The sequence below is a fragment of the Sciurus carolinensis genome, chromosome 7 (genome assembly GCF_902686445.1).
Source record: "Sciurus carolinensis chromosome 7, mSciCar1.2, whole genome shotgun sequence".
NCBI classification, from domain to species: domain Eukaryota; kingdom Metazoa; phylum Chordata; class Mammalia; order Rodentia; family Sciuridae; genus Sciurus; species Sciurus carolinensis.
The window spans coordinates 54,962,804-54,985,600 of NC_062219.1; the positions used below are offsets into that span (position 1 = coordinate 54,962,804).

The window sequence follows — 22,797 nt, forward strand, 5'->3', positions numbered from 1 at the left end:
TTTTTATTGGTGCATTTACATTTGCACATAATGGTGGGATTTGTTGTTGTATATTGGTACATGCCATTTTGTATTTTTTAAAAACATAAGTGGCTCATACTAACCCTATTCTTCTTCAACTTGCATTCTATGAATCTACAGTAATCATGGGCACCCTTCCCTATTATCCATTTTTTAAAATAGATATTTTTCAAACATATGTGAAATAAGCTCATTTATAAAAATATCTTAGGTAGATTTCCTTAATTTAATTAGCCAAAAACTTGATAACTACAGAAATATTTTACAAGTCAACTGATCATTTTTGTAATGTAAAATGTTAACTACCAGGATTCAAATTAGTACTTTAATGCTTTGTTGGGGAAAGCCACAACTTTTTTCAATTCAGTTCAGTCTGCTACTTTTGTTCTCTTTTGTTTCTTTCAGTCTTAAGTATTAAAAAGGCAACTCATAAATAAGGACATTAGCACACTAACAAAGGGTTAATCCCTCCAAGGCCTACTCAGGTGACAACTTGGGGAGGTCAGTGAGGCACACTGACCTCCTAGACTGACTCAGACAATTTCACACTCAGAAAGCTCTAGTTCTGAAAGTTATAATGAACAAACTGACAAATCAATCTCACTAAGTATGAACGTTATGGCAGGAAAAAACAGCAAATATCCATTTAGCAGGCTAGTCTATCAATCCTAATGCAGGTGGCTGGGCAAAGGCTGAGCGCTGCCATATTTTATCTCAAGGTTATAAATAATTTTTTTCTAAAGTTTGTACATGGAGTTCACACCATAAGAATATTCTTGAGTTGTTCACCATCACGGTAAGTAACTCCTTCTGAGAAAAGATTTCTCAAAAAACCAAAAACACAAGAGGCTAATATATACTTTAATTTTTTTTAAGTTTTAAAAAAAGGATACACAAAACAGTCGAGAAACATTAACCAAGTAGAAGATATGAAGTCATTATCTAAACAAATATTACAAAAGTAGTAACAATAACAAAACTGTTACTCCCTTAGATTATCAAATACCTTAAATGTCACATATTTAAACTCAACTAATGTTAAAGCAAACCATACTATGATGTTTTCCAAATGGACAACTATTTATCAGAAAATGGAAATTCATATTTATAAGAGATAATGCTGTAATCTTATTTTTCTGTAATTTCCATTATCTAATTGAAATTAAAAAGAAAATTATACTGTAGAATGCCCTGTTGGTTATTGTTCACCAGTTTATAGTTATTATTTCAGTTATGAGATAAATACCTAATATTAGAATCTATTACTGTGTAGCTAAAACACAACACACAATATTGCACAGGAACATTTCCCAAGGGAAGATTATTTTAGATTTGTTCATATTGTTAAACTAATTGAGAAGATCAGAAGTTAATGAAATTCATACTGAGAATTTTCTTCAACTTTAATATTTATGAATTGCATTTATCTTTTAGGGATCATCAAGGCATAAACCAAATAAAATGGTTTATAAAAGTGTAAGTGATAGAGTGGACAGGTTTTTACTCAAATATAAAACACTGGTCTAAAATATCAAAGTTGCTGGAACCTGATCAGATAAGAATACCTTGCTTGTCAGTAAATTTAATTTTCAAGAAAACCAAAACTAGTAGTACAATTGAAATTAACCTAAAAAAACTATTCTTCTGATCAAAATATCAATTGGTCTTCTTTTGCCTTTAACCACAATAAATTTTAATAATGACTAGAATGTAATGGGATTGTATTGAATGAATATTAGTCAGTGAATGTACATTTGAGACATGTTATTCTTTTAAAATGTATGAAATAGAAGACATTTATAAAACGGTTGATCCTAACAAAACTGACATTTCTTAAGAGTTATTTGAAATCTGGAACACCCTCTTAGCTTTCCTTCACCAAGCTTCCTCCCTTCCATCAACCATTTATTCAACAAGCTCTTGAAATGATACTTTCTCTGGGACCTATTTATGAATCTGTGCTGACACATGGGTTCCATCACATAAAACAGGTACATTATTTTAAACAGCTGTTTGTCCAAAATATGTTATATAGATTGGTGGTCAGCAAACTTTCTGTAAAAAAGGTCAGATAATAAATAGTAAATATTTTAGGCTTTCAAAGTCACTAGTCTCTGCTTAACTACTCCACTGTGCGTGTTTAGTGTGAAAAGAGCCAGAAGATACAAAAACAAATGAGCATGAAGTTTTTCAATAAAACCTTTATTCATAAAATGGGCAGCAGGCTATATTTGTTCATTCGTTATATTTTGCTGACCCTGATAAAGATTATCACAAGCTATTTTAAAATACTCCAGAAATCTTGGAAAAGTTTAAAAGAGAAAATTAAAATCACCTATAATTCTATTATTCAGAAATAGATTCAACTAACATTTTAAGATTATTTTTCAGTTTTTTCCATGTATATATATTATTTTCATAGTTGATATAATAATGGGTATGCTATTGCAACATATTTTTCACTCATATTATCTTTGACCATTATTCTACATTATCAAAACTTTAAGGAACATTCCAAATAATTATGCTATATCCCCTCATGTGGGTGTTATATCATCTTTAATTAACTGCACCTTTAAACATGAGAGAAAGATATAACAAAATCTCTGTTCGTCATTACTTTTTATAGTTATGATTTTTGTATCTGTGCTGAAACATAGCTCAGAAAGAAAGAAAGAAAAAAGAGAAAGTCCTAAAGTCCTATCCCTTCTCTTTCTTTTCTCTCTCTCTCTCTTTTTTTTTTTTTTTTTTTTGGTGGAGGGAGGCTGTGTATGTGTGTGTGTGTGTGTGTGTGTGTACAAGGAGTTGAACCTGCCTCAAGTGTGCTAAGTAAGCACTCCACCACTAAGCTATATCCCCAGTCCCTTTTAAAATTTTATTTCGAGACAGGGTTCCTGTAAGTTGCTATGGCAGGTCTTGAACTTGCAATATTTCTGCCTCAGCCTCTTGAGCAACAGAAATTATGGGCGGGTGAGTGCCATCACACCAAGCTTCCTTCTTCCTTTCTCTTTATAATTTAAAACCAAGAGGTGGATGGGGTGTAGTTCAGTGATAGAGCATGTGCTTAGCATGGACAAGGGCCTGGGTTCAATTCTGAGTATACACAACACACACGCAGACACACACACACACACAAAAAAAAAAAAACCTAAGAAAGAGATTTATATTTATATTTATATTTCAACCTCAAGAGAGGTTGAAACTAGATTTTGTAGAGAAGTTGGAACTAGATTTTGCCCTCTTGGCATAAATCACTAAGACACCAGACAAAACAGATGAGACAATTAATAGCAGACATTACACAATGACTAGCAAAAGAAACAATCCCTGAGATATGAAAAATAAATCGGGTAAACAAGCACTGCATTTTCTCTAGCTTTGTATCCATAGGCAATTTCTAGCCTGCAGCACAATAATCTAAGTGCGTTAAAGAGACAGTAATCAGAGTAGAGTTTGGGGAACATGAAGAAGTTGGAATTTGCACAGTACAGCTCAGTTCAAGAGGAAGTTATGCAGAGAATGATATCTGCATAGGGAATGTCCGTAATCTTTGAATATTAAGTTATACATGCACAGGGTGAAACTCCACAAGACTAGGCAAAAAGCAATTTATTTTTATTTTTATTTTTTTGATACCAAAGATTGAACCCAGAGGTGCTTAACCACTGAGCCATGTTCCCAGCCCTTTTTTAAATACATATTTTATTTGGAGACAAGGTCTCACTGAGTAGCTCAGGGCCTTGCTAAGTTGCTGAGGCTGGCTTTGAACTCCAGAACCTCCTGCCTCAGCCTCCCGAGCCACTGGGATTACAAGCATGCACCACCACACCTGGCACAAAGAAAAATTTATACAAAACTTGGAAATATAAGCATTTTTAACAACCAGATTGGAAAGATTTCTCTGAACACCAAGGAATTCAGTAGAAAGCTTAAAAGGATCACACCTGGAAGAAGAGCTAAACAGACCTAGAATAAAGGGTGATTTAGATACACCCTAACAAAACTTAAAAGCAAGCCTTAAAAGGAATAAGGTGATCTGCAAGAAACTTAATTACTTGCCACAATAAAATTTAACACCTTTAAAGAAAATAACGGAGATTCACTTTACTAATCATTATGTCCAGTATCTGATCATAAATTTCTAGACTTGCAAAAACAACAGGAAAATAGGAATCACAACTTGTGGGGGGATCAGACCACAGAAACAAAACCAAAAATGACAGAGATAGGGCTGGGGTTGTAGAGCACTTGCCTAGCACAAGTGAGGCACTGGGTTCGATCCTCAGCACTCCATAAAAATAAATTAAAAAAAAAAGAAGGTATTGTGTCCATCTACAACTAAAAAATAAAATTAAAAAAAGAAATGATAGAGATGATGGAATTAGCAGATAAGGAATTAGCTGACTTCTGCTTCTGGGAAGATGGAGATAACTACTTTTCCCTATTCCTCCTGCTATGTATAATTTAAAGCCCTGAAAATTATATATAAAGCACACATAAGAAGGCTTTGAAAACTGGAAAGAAAGAAGAGGAACCAAGGACCTTAAGGCCTAAGAAACAACAGGATGGTGACTTCACTGGACTGCGTGTTCATTCATATATCCTAGAGACGGAACTGAAGAACACAACAACCCAGAAATGCCAATGAATATGGACAAAAGAGGGTCCAACAAATGAGATATCTTCATCCAAAGAACCAGGAAAAGGGTAGCTTAACAAGAGAGAAAACTTTTAGACAATAATTGCTCTACTGCAACAAATACCACAGAGGAAGTTGTGGCTCCACCTCACATCCACCATGCTAGCAAAGGCTAGACTTACACCCTTGCAATGCTGTAACGAAACACCTCAACACCACTGCCAGGATGACATCAGAGTAGGTCAAGTAGGAACTGGAACTTTCAACCTGGCTAGCCAGTAATGAGCATCCCTCTTTTGCCACCATATCAACAGAGAAAGATATTGTCCAAATCCCCTTGCCAACTGTAACAGGTAACAAGGAACACCTCCCCACCCTTCGTTCCAGGTGCTGCTACCCGTATCTGCTTAAATCTGGCAAACAAAGCAGAACTCCCCTTCTCCTGCCAGACTAGTGTACAAAAGAATCCGCTAAAACAGGAAGGTGAAGATCCACAGAGAAGAAATAGAAATTGAAAACAAACACTTAGAAAGATGCTCAAGGCTCTCTGTTCTTCCCCATTCAACACAGAATCACATGCAGTGCCAGCCACATCCCTGAGACATGATGGTGAAAGGTGGAGTGAAGGGACTGACCACATTGGGCTCCTGGTCACCAGGGTTGCTTTTAACATCTGGCTAAGCAAATGCTGTCACCATCAGTAACTCCTTCATTGACCTCAACCATGTGGTCTACATATTTTAGTATGATTCCATCCATGCCAAGTCCAATGCACAGTCAAGTCTGAGACCAAGAAGCCTGACATCAATTGAAAGTCTATCTCCATCTTCCAAGAACAAGATCTTGTCCACATTAAATGGGGTGGTGCTGATGCTGAATATGTTGTAGAGACTACTACCTGGGAGAAGGTGGGAGCTAAAAAGGTCATTATCTCTGTCCCTTCTGATGCCCCACATTTGTGACAAGTATGAACCAAGAGAAGTACAAGATAAAGTCAGCAATGCCTCTTGCACCACCAACTGTTTAATCCCCTGACCAAGGTCATTCATGACAACTTTGATGGACTCATGACTACTGTCCATAACATCACTGCTACTCAGAGACTGTGGATGGCCCCTCTGGTGGCTTGATGGTCATGGAATTGCCCAGAACATCATCTCTGTGTCTACTGGTGCTGCCAAGGCTATGAGCAAGATCATTATTGGCATGACTTTTTAGGTGCCCACCTCACAATGTATTAATCATGGATCTGACCTGACATCTAGAGACAGCTGCCAATTATGATGACATGAAGAAGGTTTGATGAAATGGATGTTGGAAAGTCCCTTAAAGGGCATATTGGGATACACTGAGGATCAAATTGTTTCCTTAACTTTAACACTGATAGTCGTCTCTCTCTTTGCCCTCAATGACAGCTTTGTCAATGAGTTTGGTGACAGCATTAGGGTGGTAGACTTTATGGCCCATGTGGCCTCCAAGAAATAAGAACCCCCTGAACCACTGGCCCTGGCAAGAGCACAAGAGGAAGTAAGAGACCCTCAACTGATGGGAAGTCCCTGCCCTATCTCAGTCCCATTCTCACTAGTTTCTATCCAAATCCTGTAAAGAAAAGGATGGAATTATGGACCCCTATCTTGTCATGTACCATCAGTAAAGTCTGCTGTACCCCAAAAAGAAAAAGATTTCAATATCACTAAGCATATGGAAAATGCAAATCAAAACTGCAATGATATCACTTCACACTCAAAAAAGAAAGGTTATTCTCAAAAAAAGAAAATAACAAGTGTTGGCAAGGATGTGGGGAAACTGGAACACTTTTACATTGCTGGTGGAACTATAAAATCATATAGAAAATAGTATGAAAGCCCCCCAATTAAATATATAATTACCATATAATCCAGCAATTCCACTTTTGGGTATTTATACAAAAGAACTGAAAGTAGGAGCTCAAACAGATATTTGTACACAAATGTTAGACCAATTTTATTCACAATAGCTAAAAGGTGGAAACATTTCAAATGTCCATTGACAAATGAATAGATAAATAAAATGTGGCATATACATACAATGGATTGTGATGTCAAAAAACAGAATGGAATTCTAACACAAGCTACAACATAGAGAAACCTTGAAGACATCATTATTTTCTAATTTCCTTTGTGATTTCTTTAGCTGATGGGCTATATAGAAATGTATATTTCGAAACACACAAGAATTTTCTACTTATCCTTTGTTATTACATTCTTAACAAATGCTTGATTGCATAGTATCCATGGAATAAGCTTTATGTGAGTTCAGTCTTTCCAATTTGTTGAAACTTGTTTTATGGTCCAACATGTGGACAACTTTGAAATATTCTCTTTATTCTTTAAAAGAGTACACTCCAGTTGTTGTATATTATAATCAATCTTATGTATCTATCCATCTATCTCTATCAGGTTAGGTTTGTTAATGATGCTGTTCAAGTCTTTATTGTTACGTATTTTTCCCCACCAATTACTGAAAAATTTATGGAAGGCATTTCTCAATATGAATGTAAATTTGTTTCTCTTATAATTTCATCATTTGCCTGACATACTTGGAGGTTACATTATAAGTTGCATGCAGTATTAAAATGATAAAATATCACTTGTGAATGGAACTTTTAAAAATCATTAAGGAGTAATACTTCTTTGTTTCAGGTATATTCATAACTGCCTGTCAAGCATTTTTATTATGACTGCTTTAAAATCTTTATTAGAGAATGCTAACATCTTTGTCATCTTTGATTGAAGTTGTCATCAATTGTCTTTTTATATTCAGTTTGAGATCCTCCAAGTTTTTAGTATGAGTGATTTTCAATGGAAACTTGGGGATATTTTCTTAATTTGTTATAAGATTGTGAAACTTATTTTTTCAATGGAACCTATTGTTTAAGAAAATGCATAATATAAAATATATCATTTTAACTATTTTATGTGTACAATTCATTGATATTAAGTATATCCATGATATTGTGCAACCTGCACCACTATCCATTTCCAGAACTTTCTTACCATTCTGATTAGAATCTCCCTTAAACAATAACTACCCACCATTCCTTCTTTCTCCCAATCCCTGGTAACCTCTATTCTATTTTTCTGTCTCTATAAATGTATCTTTTCTATAAATGAATCACATATTTATCCTTTTGTGTCTGACTTATTTCACTTAGCTTAATGCTTTCAAAGTTCACTCATATAATATGTGTCAGTACTTCATTCATTTTTAATGTGGAGTAATATTCCATTGTATGGATATATTACATTTTATTTATTCATCTCTTGATGGACCTATGGTTTTTAACAATATACAGTCCCCCTCGTCATTCCTACTATCTTATGAAAACCATTAGTCACTAAGAGCTTATGTCAGTTTTTCATTTTTTATTACCCCAAGCAATAAATCATAAGCTTCTGTGGTAGAGTGCAAACATGTTCTCATTTGGTTTACAGAGAAGAACATAGTAGAAAAATTGATTTTATAATATACTTTTTCCAAAAATATACTTCAATCTTATTTATAATCTCTTTTTATTAAACTAAGATTCTCTATTTAAGACCGACTTCTGTGCATTTCTTGGTTATACCAAAATGAAAGTGTAAAGTTATCATCTGTGAATAGGCAAAATGCTATTTAAATTAATATGAAACAATCTTTTCTTACAAAGGAAATGTCATAGGGCCAAACAGAAAAGCTCCAGAGAAACCAGCTCTAGTTTTCATTTCATTGATCTGATGTTTTCTTATACAGAAGTTTTTTGAATAAATTAGACATTTCAGATCTTTTCTTATCCAATCTGGAATTTCCATACCTGAGAATTTCAATTCATGTTCAATTTCAAATTGTATATTATTCATTTCAGTTCATGTTCAATTTCAAATTATGGATTATTCATTTCTGATTTTCCTTTCTCTGTATTTGAAAGTAAAATATCTGTTTTATATGTACTTCAGCCTGGACCCCTTATGCAAGGTTGGGAAAGAAAAATAAAATTAAGTTCAGTCTGGCCAATTTAGTTCCTTTTGATGGTGCTATTATATACTGAATATGACAAATTTCTAGCCAAAATGCCTGGGGAGAAAAATGGTTTAAGGCAAAAAAAAAAAAAAAAAAAAAAAAGGAAAGCCATAAAATTCCCTGAGAATTTCTTAATTTATTTTGTTCCATGTGCCTTCTTTTTTTATATTTTGTGCATTTTATGTATACAAAGATACTACCTTTAATGTCTATTTTTCTTAGTTTCCTTGTTTAAATCTTGATATCTATATATACACCATATTACTTTGAATTCCTAGTGTGGAGAAAACAATTCAAATCTACCTTCCCTCTATAAGCAAAACATGAATATCAGAGGAAAAATTATTAACAGCATGAATCTTCCAAAAGTACTTTTCCTACATCCATAAATATCTCAGAGAAATTAAAATCCTTAGGAACCTAAAGTTGGTCAAGGGAACAGATGTTTGAATTTTCCTCACTAAGTAAAGTATAGGAAATAAATTTTGGCATCAACACTAATTCAACTAATATATATGTCAAAAAGATTGTCTATGTCTTTAGAATATATGAAGAAAAAATGTTTTAACTTTTGGGGCTGAAGTTGTGGCTCAGTGATAGAGCACTTGCCTCAAATGTGTGAGGCACTGGGTTTGAGTCTCAGCACCACATATAAATAAATGAATAAAATAAAGGTCCATCAACAACTAAAAAATGTATATATATAAAATATTCTAATTTTCCCTTCTTGGTAAGAATTTTTGAGGTTTTAGTTTTCAAATACAGTTTTATTATTTCCTCAGACACTTTGATTATAGACAAGGAAAAATTAGGTATCTGAAATTAAGGGAATTAGATTTTGGCACATACCTGTCCTTCTTTTTGGTACTTTACACTTCACATTCTGTTACAAGTATTTGTGAACATTTTATATCCTCAACTAGATTAAATGAATTAAAAGCAAAAAACAGACTGTTTTATAATTATATTATCCATTATGTCTAATGTGGCACTTTGCACATAGTAGGTTTTCAATAAATATTGGTTGACTATGGAATTATTGAACAATCATGTAAAAATTATTTAAAATTAACAGTAAAAAAGGAAGCTATTTTATTCTTAATCATATTGTAATGAAGACTATTTTAAACTCTTGGCAGTGATGATACACACAAATATTTAAACTATTTATGTGCCTCAACTTGACATAATTTCATGATAACTTGATGGCAATCACATTTAAATATATTAGAATATTTTTGTAATAATGCTATTCTAGAATAGCAACTTTAATAGCTGGGAAAACATGTTAATAATGGCCATTAACCTGAAGGAAACAGGGAACATTAAACTTTTTTTTCAGAAACAAATGTATAAGATTAAACATACCACTGTAATATTTATGAGCAAACCTCAAATTAAAATCTATAAAGTACAAACTATCAAATGTTTCAGTTAGAGAATAATTTAGACTATATTTTGCAATTTTCCCAGGCACACATGGGTGAATACTGTTTAAAAAAAATTCCTTTTCTCCTCTAGTATCTTTGACTATCACTATTTAAATATCGAAATGAATTCTGCTTGAATGCAAGACCAAGGCAGTTCTGTAGAAGACCTTCTATCAATCAATATGATCTTAGTGTACACGAGTAAGTTATTTTCCTTACTTACCTTCAGGACAGCTATGAATGGTACAAAGTTAGCTCTTTGGAGTCCATTTTTATAGAGATCTGAAAGAAACAAATGATATTACTTTACACTTAGCTTAAATAATAATGTTAGTTTACCTAATTAGTCTGGCAAATAAAACTCTCTGCTCATTTAAAATAAATTTTTAAAAAGATAAAGGAGCAAAATTAAAAAAAAAAAAAAAAAGAACAACCCAAGGTGATTTCTATTCAAGTATTACACAAAATTCACTATAATATTGATAAAAGAAAAAACAGTCACAAAAAGATCAAAAGGCATTCAATGAAATTAGCTTTAAACACAAAGGGTATGGTTGCATATGCCCATAATCCCAGCTGCTGGAAGGTTGAGGCAGGAGGATCACAAATTTGAGGCCACTCTGGGAAATTTATCGAGACCCCATCTCAAAATTAAATTTTAAATAGGGTTGGTGATACAGCTCAGTGGTAGAGCACTTGTCCAGCATACAGGAAGCTAAACCAATACCCAGTAATTCTCCCACCTCCATCACCAAAAATTAGTTTTAAACAGTAATAAGACATAAATAGAATTTGGAAGTTACCCCTTCTAAAAGTCAAGCTTAATAACCTAATATAAGACGGTGATATATTTAAAAGTACCTAATACTGGAATACATAAAATTCTATTGGGAAAGGAATCATAGTCTTCTTTTCTCAGTCTATAATATAAATTCTCACTAAAGAATTAAACTTTGTTTATTAAGATTAGCCTTTTTAGAAAACACATCAATAGAATTCCTCCTATATTTGTATCAAGGTTACATATTTGACATCAAGGTAAAGAAATGTCACTTTAAACTGTCTAAAAATTAAAACTCTATTCTCAATAAACTATAAACAATTATATCATAAATAGGTAGTATTTACTGGTTTAGAAAGATGCTTTTCAATAAATGTATGTGTAACCATGTATATATGTTTACATACCTAAACATACTTGTCATGAAAAAATAAGTACAAGGGGGAAACAAATTTTAAGCACTGCATATCGTTTTTAATTTTTTTTTAAATTTTAGATGAATAGCATGCCTTTATTTTATTCATTTATTTTTCTGCTGTGCTAAGGATTGAACCCAGGGCCTCACACAAGCTAGGCAAGCACTCTGCCACTGAGCTAAGCCCCAGTCCCTCATATTATTCTTTAAAAAGGAAGACTTCCTAGAAAAAAAAGTTTGAGTCTGAAATTTTCTTGCATAAGCCAATCTATAACGTTATTAGAGTTTTGAAAAAAACATATAAAACTAGAACTAGTAGGGGCTTGGAATATAGGACAGTGGTAGAACACTTGCCTAGCATGCTAAAGGCCCTGGGCTCCAACCCCAGCACCCTGTGTGCGTACGTATGCACACATACACACACAAACACACACAGACTCACCCAAAAGGACCAGCAAAAAGTGTTCTCATACTAATAAATACAAATTAGATTAAATTGTATCTCATTCTTTTTAGTATAGCATTATAGAATCTTTTCTATATTTCCTTATTTGGAGAAAATCTGTTAACTATGATAGATTTCAACTGCCACATTTACTTATGGAAATAAAATATCATTAGGAAATATTTATTCTCTTCAGAAAAATGTTCATCATAACATCATTATAGTGAAGAAAGTATTTGCATAAGCTTTTTGGTTAATTAAGGACTAGAGGCTTCAATTTAGTTACATTTAAAATTTCATTTAGGGATATCATAAAAGATAAATAAGGCTGGTCAGACTGTTAGGATTTCAAAATTCAAAATGAGATCTTTTCTTTCCTTATAATCAATACTTCTAATGAGTAAAATGGGCAAAATGCAGGAAATAGGTTTAAAGCTAAGTATATTCATAGTCTTCCCTAATTATAAAAAGCTTCTCAGAATGGTACAAAGAAGTATCGCTGTATGTTAAGAGTTGACAGCCATTATTGTCAAAAGTGGTAAAAATTTTAAAATAAGACAATTTTTAAAATATACCCAATGTTTATGATAGCTTTACTCATAACAGTTAAAAACTTCAATATTATCTATGATAGTAAAAAACTGGAAGCACTCCAAATGCCTATCATTAGGCAACAAGAGAAACAAATTGTGGGAAATCTATACACAGTATCTGAAATACTACTCAGCAATAAAAAAGAAAAGGTATACACACAGAAAAATAGATGAATCTCAAAACAATAATGTAGAATAAAAGAAGTCAGACCAAACAATTGAGTACATATGTATACTTCCATTTACATAAAACTCTAGAAAAAGCAAACTAATCTATAGTAACATAAAGCAAATTAGTGGTTGCCTGGGAGGAGGAGGACTGGGTTGACAGTAAGAGATGAAAAAAGGGCACAAGGAAACTTTTGGGAGTGATGGAAATGTCTACTATATGATTGTGGTGATGGTTTCACAGATGTATAGGTATGGAGCAATATTTTTTAAAATATGTGCCATTTGTAGTATATCAAGTATACCTCAATAAGTTCTTTTAAATTTTTATTAAAAAAATATATACAACATTATTGAACATCAAAAAACAATACTATAGAATTAAAACTAAGATACTACAATAATGAAAGTTTATGCTAAGGTAACTGGTCTTACTTACAGAATACCATCTTTTTTATGACATATAAGGCTCTCTGATGTAGCTTAACACGCAAACACCCTTTAAAATGTTAATGACAATGAGAGATATAAAGGGTCACTCATAATATTCTTGATTAAAAGATTTTCACTTATCAGCAAAGTTAAAGTAGAATAATAATGCTTTAATGTATTAGAGATTTAATTGTCTAAAGAGTTAACTTTTTAAAACTCTGCCTTGGCAAAGATACATAATTTAAAACTTTATACTCTGAAAAGTATTTTCTAAACAGAATTCTAAACAGAAATCATTTGGCCTGAAAACCTTTAGGTTTTTAGAGGACACTTAAGTAAAAAGGATTGTACTCATTAAATTGAAGAGTTTCTCTGCAATTCAGATAGTATGCTAATTATCAGTGCAATAGATCTATCTTCTGAATTGCTATTTGGCTACCAAAATTTTTAATATTAGGGGCTGGGAAGATAGCTCAGTTGGTAGAGTGCTTGCCTCTCAAGCACAAAGCCCTGGGTTCAATCCCCAGCACCGAAAAAAAAAAATTAATATTAGTTGTTTAATAGTATTGTTGTTAGACATAAAGATTTTATAATACATGGATATCAACGTTTGTCATTATTTACTAAATACTATTTAAAAATTTAGTGGTTCTCGCCCATGATTTTTTAATGCTCTCTGAACAGAGATAAATGAACACTTGGTCATATAAGACAGAGTAGTGGAATTATGAGACATTCATTTTGTAGAGAATAGTGTAAGGACCTCTAAATTCTTCACAGTGAATGACTATAATAATACTTACAGATGAAATGCATGCAAAGAGGATTTTTAAAGTAATTACAAGTACATAAATACTTCAGAGATGCACACGGATATGCAGATCTTTTCCTTAAAACTCTAAGTGTCAAAACCCAGAGGGTGAATAATGCTAATTTATATATGTGCAAATCAGTTTAGAGTAAAAAAAACATGTAAGACAGGTAACTAAAGAGAGTTTTGCTATAAAGTAACATAAAATAATTATATGGTTTTATGAAGTCAATCTGATTTATCCTTCAAGATATTCTTATTTTATTTTAGATTAAAAGAAAAGGGCACCTTTAGACCATTTAAACAGCAACAGCTACTCAGTTTCTTTAAAAAAAAAAAAACTAAAGATCAAATAATATCACTAAATCTGAAGATAATATAGCTAATTAAATGTTCCCATTTGATAGTAATTATACTTTGATATTCAATTCAATATACAATCATAATTCCTACTATAGTTCTACACTGAAATGAGTGCTGAAGACAAAAGGTAAATTAAAATAGGAACTAGGATTTACAGAGTACCTCCTAGAAGCCAGGCAAGTTGATGGGCACCTCACACAAATCATAATAACCCTATGAAGCAGATATTTTTATCTCTATTTTATAGATAAAGCAACTGATATCCAGGGTTTTGAAGATAACTGGCTGAATTCCCAGCCAGGAATTGATAGACCTAAAATTAGAGCCAAGGACTTTGTTAACACTAAAACTTACAGACTTTTCAGAATCACTGTGACCAGTGGGTTTATGATAGCTGACAGACATAACTAGATCATAAGTAAGATATGAGTTTAAAAGGGATGCAATATATAAACATAATAAATGAAGCAGGAAGCTTATCATTCTATCCGTGTGTTTAATGACAGCTTTGCAGAGCTAACATTGGAACTGGACTACACTGGAACACTGAGAAGGTGCCACCAAGCAGAAAGGACAGAAAAGTATTCTGGGCAGCAGAATCAGCATGAGTTTGTGACTTCCTCTACCTTTGCTAATATTACACTGCTCAAATTGCCACGTTTTTTGTCAAGCCATCCTTCAATCCCCTGTGGTGGACCGACTTTCAGAGTGGTCCTCCATGATCCTTTGTATAAACATTGGACAACAGGAGCATAGGAAAGTTATCCCTCAGAATAGGGAAAAAATGTGGTGAACTCCACAACTACCCCCAGCTTAGAGCCTGTGGAAAGTTTATAGGATACTGTACAGAGACAGTGAACCGAGGCAGAGATTCATGGGCGTTCAGCGGGAGGCGGTGAGAGCTCACAGGGCAGAGGATCAGAGAAAAGAGAACGCCCAGTGAGAGCCCTGAGTCCTCAGCTGAGTTCTCATCAGCACATGGGTGGGAGGAACTACCGGAAGCCAAAGACAGAATTATCTGAAAGTATTTGAGGAAACCATCACTGGAGTTCACAGATGGCTAGAAATAGTGTCATTCCCACCAATCAACCTGCCATAGCTTATGGTACATTTGGTCAAGTATTGAGAAGAATTTCTCAGTAGTGAGAAAAATTAGACCTAGACTAAACACTCTCTAGTCCTGCCACACAAAGTTTAAAAGCAATACTCAAAAGAATCAAACTGCTAAGAGAACAAAGCTCAGAGAAATTTATAGGAATAAAAAAATATTCAAAAAGACAAAATTCACATGCCTCACATCTAATAAAAAATTATCAGGCATGCAAAGAAATGGAAAATATGCCCTATAAAGATCCTAATCAATAGAAAAAGATCAAGGAATAACAAAGATAATAAACTTTGAAGGCAAGAACATTAAAAGTTATTGCTATATCCCATGTGTTCCAAAAACTGGCCATATTTATTAGACACATGGAAAATATAAAAAAAACACATGATGAACATTCAGAGATGAAAACTAACACATGGGATATGTAGAACGAAAATAAATCAAATTAAACCCTGTAGAAGAAAATTTTCATGAACTTGAAGACACAGCAAAAGAAACTACTCAAAATCAAGCCCAGAAAGAAAAATTTTAAAACAAAGAAAAAAATGAACAGAGAATAAGTGAACTATAAGACAATTTTAAGTGGTCTAATATACGTGTGTGATTTCAGTCCTCAAAGAGTTTGAAAAGAATAGAAAAAAATTTTTTGACAAAATATCAAAGTACTTATAAAGTTTAATGAAAATGGTGAACCTACATGTAGATCTAAGTTACTCAATAAACTCCAAACACAAGAGATATGAAGAAACTACAGCAAGGCACATAGATAGTCACATTGCTTCAAACTAGTGATAAAGAAAAATTATAAAAGTAGCCAGAGCCTGGGTGCAGTGAGGGTGCACACCTGTAAACCCAGCTTCTCAGGAAGCAGAGGAAAGAGCCTAAGAGGTAAGGACAGCTTGGTCAATACAGCAAGACCTGTCTCAAAAAAAGAAATAAAACAAAAAATAGGAGCCAGAGGGAAAAAGGCACATACACCCACACAGAGGGGAATAAAGAGAAGAATGATTGCAACTTCATGTTGCGAACAACATAGCTAAGAAGATGGTGTAATAACATGGGAAATGTCTTAGAGATGGCAGGAAAAAGAAATCCTTTCTATCAATCCTACAAATAATCCTACCAATTGAATTCACTTTTTCTTACTCAAATAATAATTACTAACCTTCCACTTTGGTTACCTGACCATGTTTCAAATGCTACAATGCCTTTTCAGAGTGGTAATGGGAATCCAAGGAAATTACAGGCTCCAAAAGGACTCTTTTTTTTAAAGAAACACAAAAGTGCTGATTTTCTCTTTATAAAATGCTACATAAAATCTTGATTATAAAATACTATCATCTGTATGTTTATATATTTATTTTCAGTAAGGTCAAACACCAATGATATGGTTTTTCACATAAGAGTTTTTTTTCATAATAGAAGTCAGTGGACTTAAATATCATAACAATAAAAGAGCACAACTTAAGCATTTTGGGGAATCCTTTGTACATGAAGAAGGCCCAAAATAAGTCAGAAAAATCGAATAGAGGAGACCACAACCTTTCAACTATCTATTTCATTGTCAAGTGTGAGTGGCTGAGGCTCAGATGACAATAACTATGACACTAGAGTCCACTTTGACTCTAAAGGTTGTCTTTGGCATATGAAGTCTGTATCATAGATGGAGTGTTGGTGTGAGTGGTTGACATTCTTCAACTAATTTCTTTAAAGAGTTCATTTAAGTTTATTCTGGGTTTTGTGTTATTCTGTAGAAAAAAAAAAAAAAACTTGCATGAATGAGTTGGCACAGTCCTTAGCATCTTTCTCCCTGACTTTTCTTTTGCAAAAATAACACCCTTATTTCCTGCCAACTACAAAATTAGATAGGCCTTTCTGTTAAAGATCTTTTAATCAATTCCTTAATGTTGATATTACTCATGATTAAAGCTGATGCTAACTAGAGAAGTACATTGGTGGTAAGGCAGAAAATCATCCTTGACCAGCTATAGTCCAGACTAGGAATTTATACAGTTCATTTGGCACTAGACATAAGATGCCCTGTGGTTGAACTGCTCATAGGATCAAAACTGTCTTCCACAAAACACCTGTAATACTTTTCTGTAGGAAATAAACTTCAGAACCATGGCCTGGAAGTCCAGGACACAAGCCTACTGCTGAGGAGAAAAAAGCTGAGCCTTGCACAAGCCTTCCCTTGTGCAAGTCCGGGTGCAGAGCATACAGAGGGAATAGCTGTCGATTTATCTCTACTGACCAATGCCTGCCCACACAGGGCTATCTCTACATCTGAGACCACACTGTGGCTTCATCATCCCATTTCCTCCACTACTTTGGAAGTCAGCCAAGACACTTGACCTCCTTATTAAGAATTCATCTTCACTGTGAGAGACAAGTCCAGCTATTCCTGAAATCTATTTAATCTGAAATTAATAAACCCATGTCAGCCTTTGCATGGCATGTCTTTTTGCATTCAAATACATTTAATCTATATCTTTGTGTTTAAAGTATATTTCTTGTTATTTTTAAATACATTTGAAAATGTTTATCTTTTTATTGGAATGTTTAGTTCATAACAATAAATAGATTGGTGTTTTACTCTATTACGTATTTTCTATTTGTCCTCTGTTCTTTTTTCTTTTCCTGCCCCTCCCCCTTTTAAATTATTTGAATATATTTTAAAATTCCTTTTTAATTTAATCTATCAGACTTCATTTTAGTTGTCCTATGATTGCAACATACATCCTTAACTTTTAGATTTGTGTGTGTGTTTGTGTTATGTGTGCTGTGTATTGCTGGGGATTGAACTCAAGGCTACACACATACAAGGCAAATGCTCTACTACTGAGCTACACACTCACCCCATACATCCTTAACTTTTCGTACTTTACTTGGAATTAATATATCACTTCAAAGAAATGTAGAAACCCTGCATCCACGTAAGTCCATTCCAACTTCTCTTTTATGCTATTGGTGTCATATGTCTTATACCTACATACATTATAAACTCTACAAAACAATGTGTTAATTTTATGTACAATAATTAGGAAAACTATTGTAAACTTATGTAAAACAATTGGAAAAACCCAATCACTACCCATTCTTTTTCTTTTTTTTAATTTTTTTAGTTGTAGATGGACACAGTACCTTCATTTTATTTATTTATTTATTTTCTACATGGTGCTGAGGATGGAACCCAGTGCCTCACACATGCTAGGCAAGTGCTCTACCACTGAGCCACAGCCCCAGCCCCCCATTGCTACTAGTTGATGTTCTTTTCTTCTTCAGGACCCAGGTTGCCATCCAATATTATTTCCCTTCCACCTGGAAAACTTGGTATGGAATCTCTTGTAGCATATGTCTGGTGGTGATATTCTCTTAGTTTTCTTTTACTAAAGTATGTTTTGTTTTCATTCTTGAAAGAAATTTTTGTTGGATATACAGTTCTAGGTCGAGAGTCTTCTCTACATTTTAAAGATGCTGTTCCACTGGCTTTCACTCCCACAGTTTCTAGTGGAAGTCATAATCATTGTTCTCCCATATTTAATGTGTTATTTTTTCCTCTGGCTGCCATCTAGATTTTCTTTGTCTTAGGTTTGTAGCAATTTGACTATCCTAGGAAGAGTTTTCTATTTATTCTACTTGAAGTTCCAAAGCTAATTGAATTTATAAATTTATGTCTCCCCTCAGATTTAAAAGTTTCAGTCATTACTTCTTCCAAAGCTTTTTCTGCCCCATTGTCTTTCTCCTCACCTTCTGGGATTTCAATTAGAAATATATTAGAAATATAGTTCTACAAATTCCTAAGGCTCTATTTCTTTTCTTCTGTCATTTCCTCTCTGTTCTTCGCACTAATTTCAAAATCTCTCTTTCCTCTGCTATCTCCATTATGCACTGAACCTATCAAGTGAATTCTTATTTAAGATATTTCTTTCTTAGCTCTAAAATTTAAATTTGTTACTTTTAAAAATGTCTTTATTCTCTGTTGAGATTTCCTGTCCTTTCATTTGTTATGAACATATTTCCTTTCCTCATTTCCCTAGCAATTATACTTACAATGCTGCTTTAAAATCCTTGTCTTCAAATCTAGGTCACAAGGGGGCTGGTTTCTGTTCATTGCTCTCTTGAGTTACATTTTCCTCATTCATTGATTTTTAGATTGTATGCTGGACCTTGTGAATGTTATGCTGTGGATTTCATTTTATTTGCTAAAGAGTGTTGATATTTTTGCTTTAGGAAAGTTGAATTCATAGTTTGAACTCTTCTCTTGGACAGTATCTCAAATGTGAGTTCCAGACCCTTACCCTTAGTAGAGCCATTTGTAGTCTACCCTGCACCTGCATGGTTCAGAGATCAAAGATTTGGAACAGGGTTTAAACACAGAACTTGGGGCTATTCCAATCTAGTTCTCTCTGAAACTCACCCCTCAATTCCCAGCAGTAGTACTTGCCCCAAACTCTGTTATCTGATTCTTTAGTCCAGAAAGACTATGAGTTTTCTGTCAGAAATTCAATGAACTTCAGCAACACCAATGTTACCCTGTCCTAAGGTTAATAATCATAATCTCTCCATATTGGGCCCTCTTTCGAGTTTTATCTCCCTTCAAGAATTTGCTTATTTTTATCACTCTCTCTAATCCTAGATAGTTATATTGAGTTTTCTGCTCAGAATTTAGTATTGTTGTTTGTGGGAAGGTGTAATGGTTAATTTAAATTGCCAACTTGATTGGATTAAGAGATGCCGATGATAAAGAGGCTTCTGGGTGTATCAATGAGGGCATGTCTAGGAATGACTGGAATGTGGGATAGTGAACTGAAGTGGAGACCCTCCCTAAACATGGGTAGCACCACCCAATAGGATGGAATAAAAGTTGGAAGAACAAGGAAGAAGATGCAGCTGCAAGCTGACTCTTCTTGAAGGAGTTGATTGCTGCTTCAATCACCTAGGATATCAGACTCTTACTTCTTTACTCTTCCAAAGCAGACTCTGTTAGTGATTCTACAGGAAGTTTCCAGAAGGCTTGGTCTCGAACTAGGGTAGCACTGTTGATCTTTCTTGTTCTGGAGCTTCTGCGTCTTGGACTGTGCAGCTGCTGGTTCTTCCAGCTCTCCAGCTGCAGATGGTCATTGTGGACTATCCAGCTTCTGATCTTGTAAGCCAATCTAATAAATTCCCTTTTAAATTCATATTTCTTGTTGATTCTGTTCCTCTAGAGAATCCTGACTAATACAGAAGATCATTTGGATAGAAGCTAACTTAGCCATATCAGAAGAGGTTTCTCTTCCTTTCTTTCTTTTTCTTTCTCTCTTTTTCTCCCCTCTTTCCTTCCTTCCTTACATCCCTCCTTCCCTCCTTCCCTCCTTCCTTCCTTTCTTCCTCCCTTCCTTCCTGTGCTGGGGATTAAACCCAGGGTCTTGCACGTGCTAGGCAAGTACTCAACCTCTGAGCCATATTCTCAGGCCCAAAATTTTAAGTTTCTAACAGAGGAATTTAACCCACTATCATTAAAATGTCTGATTTTGTTTCATGCATTTTGGTCAGACTTTCTGGCTGTTTTCTAGTTTTTGATCTAAAAATATTTTTCCTTTGATCTTTCTTCTTGTCTAGTAATTTAGAAAGTAAAAGGCATATTTTAAATTGTACAATACTTGATCGCATATGCCCCTAGTTATCAGAGCCACAGAGGATGACATTATCACCCAATATTTATAAACTAAGTACAAAATTATGATTTATGCCCAATTTAGCTTGGTATGATAGCACATACCTATAACCCTAGTGATTCAACATAGCAAAACCTGGTCTCAAAATAAAAAATAAAAAGGCCTGGGGATGTAGCTTAGTGGTAAAATACTTCTGAGTTCATTCAATCCCTACTACCAAAAAATAAATATATACATATGGAGGATCCAAGATGGTGACCCAGAGGGAGGATGCACACCTTGTCACTCCATAACTTGGGTTTCACGCAGGTGATATCTGTTTCTTGGTGTGACAATCTTTGCTGCTTATCCATCCCCTGCTGTTTACCCCATTTGTCTACTGCGATCACCTGCAGTCTGCTAGCATATCGACTATTTTTTGAGTGCAGATTGCTCACTAACTGGCGCCTATCATCTGCCATTTGCCTTCTTCTTGCTTGCCCATCACCCACTGCCTGAGGTCCACCTGCTGATCGTCCGCAGGCAGCCAGCAGACCGACCACAGACCGACAGTGGATCACCAGCTGCCTGCTGTTGCCTGGAAGCTCACTGTCACAGTTCCTGCAGGTTTGGTTACATGTGGCTACTGCCATTTTGAGATAACAGCCAGAACCTGTAGGACCCCCAGCCAAACTGACTGAGTCCCATCTCCAGGACCTCTCAACCTGACCAACCACACCCCACCTCCAGGACCCCTGGCCGACCATGCCCACATTCCAAGCTGCAGCACCCCATTTGCCAACACATTTGGAAGCCAGAGCAGCCATCTTGGATTATCCTGGAACCGGTAGCTCCCATCTTTAGGTGGGGCAAATCCCATCCCACTGGAAGCTGGAGACTGGAAGCTCATTGTCAGGTACCTCTCATGCATCAGGCTACTGAAGACTGGGAGGTTTCAATAGTATATGACTGCAATAGTGTAGATTTTTTTTCCTCCTTTTTGAAAATTTTTAAGTTTTATTTCTTTACTTTTTTCACTCTATTTTCCTTTTGTCTACCTGTTTCCTCAGAATCTCTTTCTCCCTTTTCTCATGGTAACAACCAACTTCTTTTGATTACACTTTCGCTCTCTCTACGATCTGGAACTTCTATAAACTCTTTTCTTATCCCACTAACAGCTACATCCTACACCACTCCCCATCCTCTTTGTCCTCCATTAGAAACTGCAGACCTTATTGCATATTTATTTGTTATACTGTAGATAATAATTGAACTCATTCTGTTTATTATAACAATATTGCTAACGTCTTCATAGGGGTTATTTGGTTTAGGGCTGCATATTGTTGGTACTGGGTGCTGCTAATATTGATCTCCCCCTTAAAGAAGAGGTTTTGGAAACCTATAGGGTCACTATAAGCCTATGGAAAGAAACTGCAACACCTCAGATCTGCACTGCTAGAGAGGAAGATACATGAACAACATGAAAAAACAAGGGAAGAAAATGATCCAAACAAACCTAGATTCTATATTCATAGAATTCAGTGACAGAATGGTAGAAAAAATGTCAGAAAAGGAGTTCAAAAAATATATGTGTGTGTGTGTGTGTGTGTGTGTGTGTGTGTATGTATGTATGTATGTATACATGTTTATTTATATTCAATTCATTGTTTTGGTTAATTTCTTCTCATTTCAAACATTTCTATAAATTTACATTAAGTTTCTATTCTTCAAGGGGATTTATTTACCTTTTCACTATTGTACTCCTGTATTCTGGAAAAGTTCTTTAAGTTAGTTTTCCTACATCATTGGTTTTACTTCCTCTAGTTTTAATTGAGTAGTTTAGTGCTTAGAATACTGACTTAACTGATTTAATTAATTTAATCTCTTATTTTATTTAGCTTTTTAAAAATTTCT

At 34.4% G+C, this 22,797-nt stretch overlaps 1 protein-coding gene across 1 annotated transcript in view; it reads right to left on the reverse strand.

Annotated features, from left to right (window-relative positions):
• Afg1l (AFG1 like ATPase) overlaps positions 1-22,797 on the reverse strand; it is a 195,906-nt gene that overhangs the window by 78,949 nt on the left and 94,160 nt on the right. Inside the window, 1 exon segment of the mRNA XM_047558780.1 lies at positions 10,352-10,410. Coding sequence (XP_047414736.1) covers positions 10,352-10,410 — 59 coding nt within the window.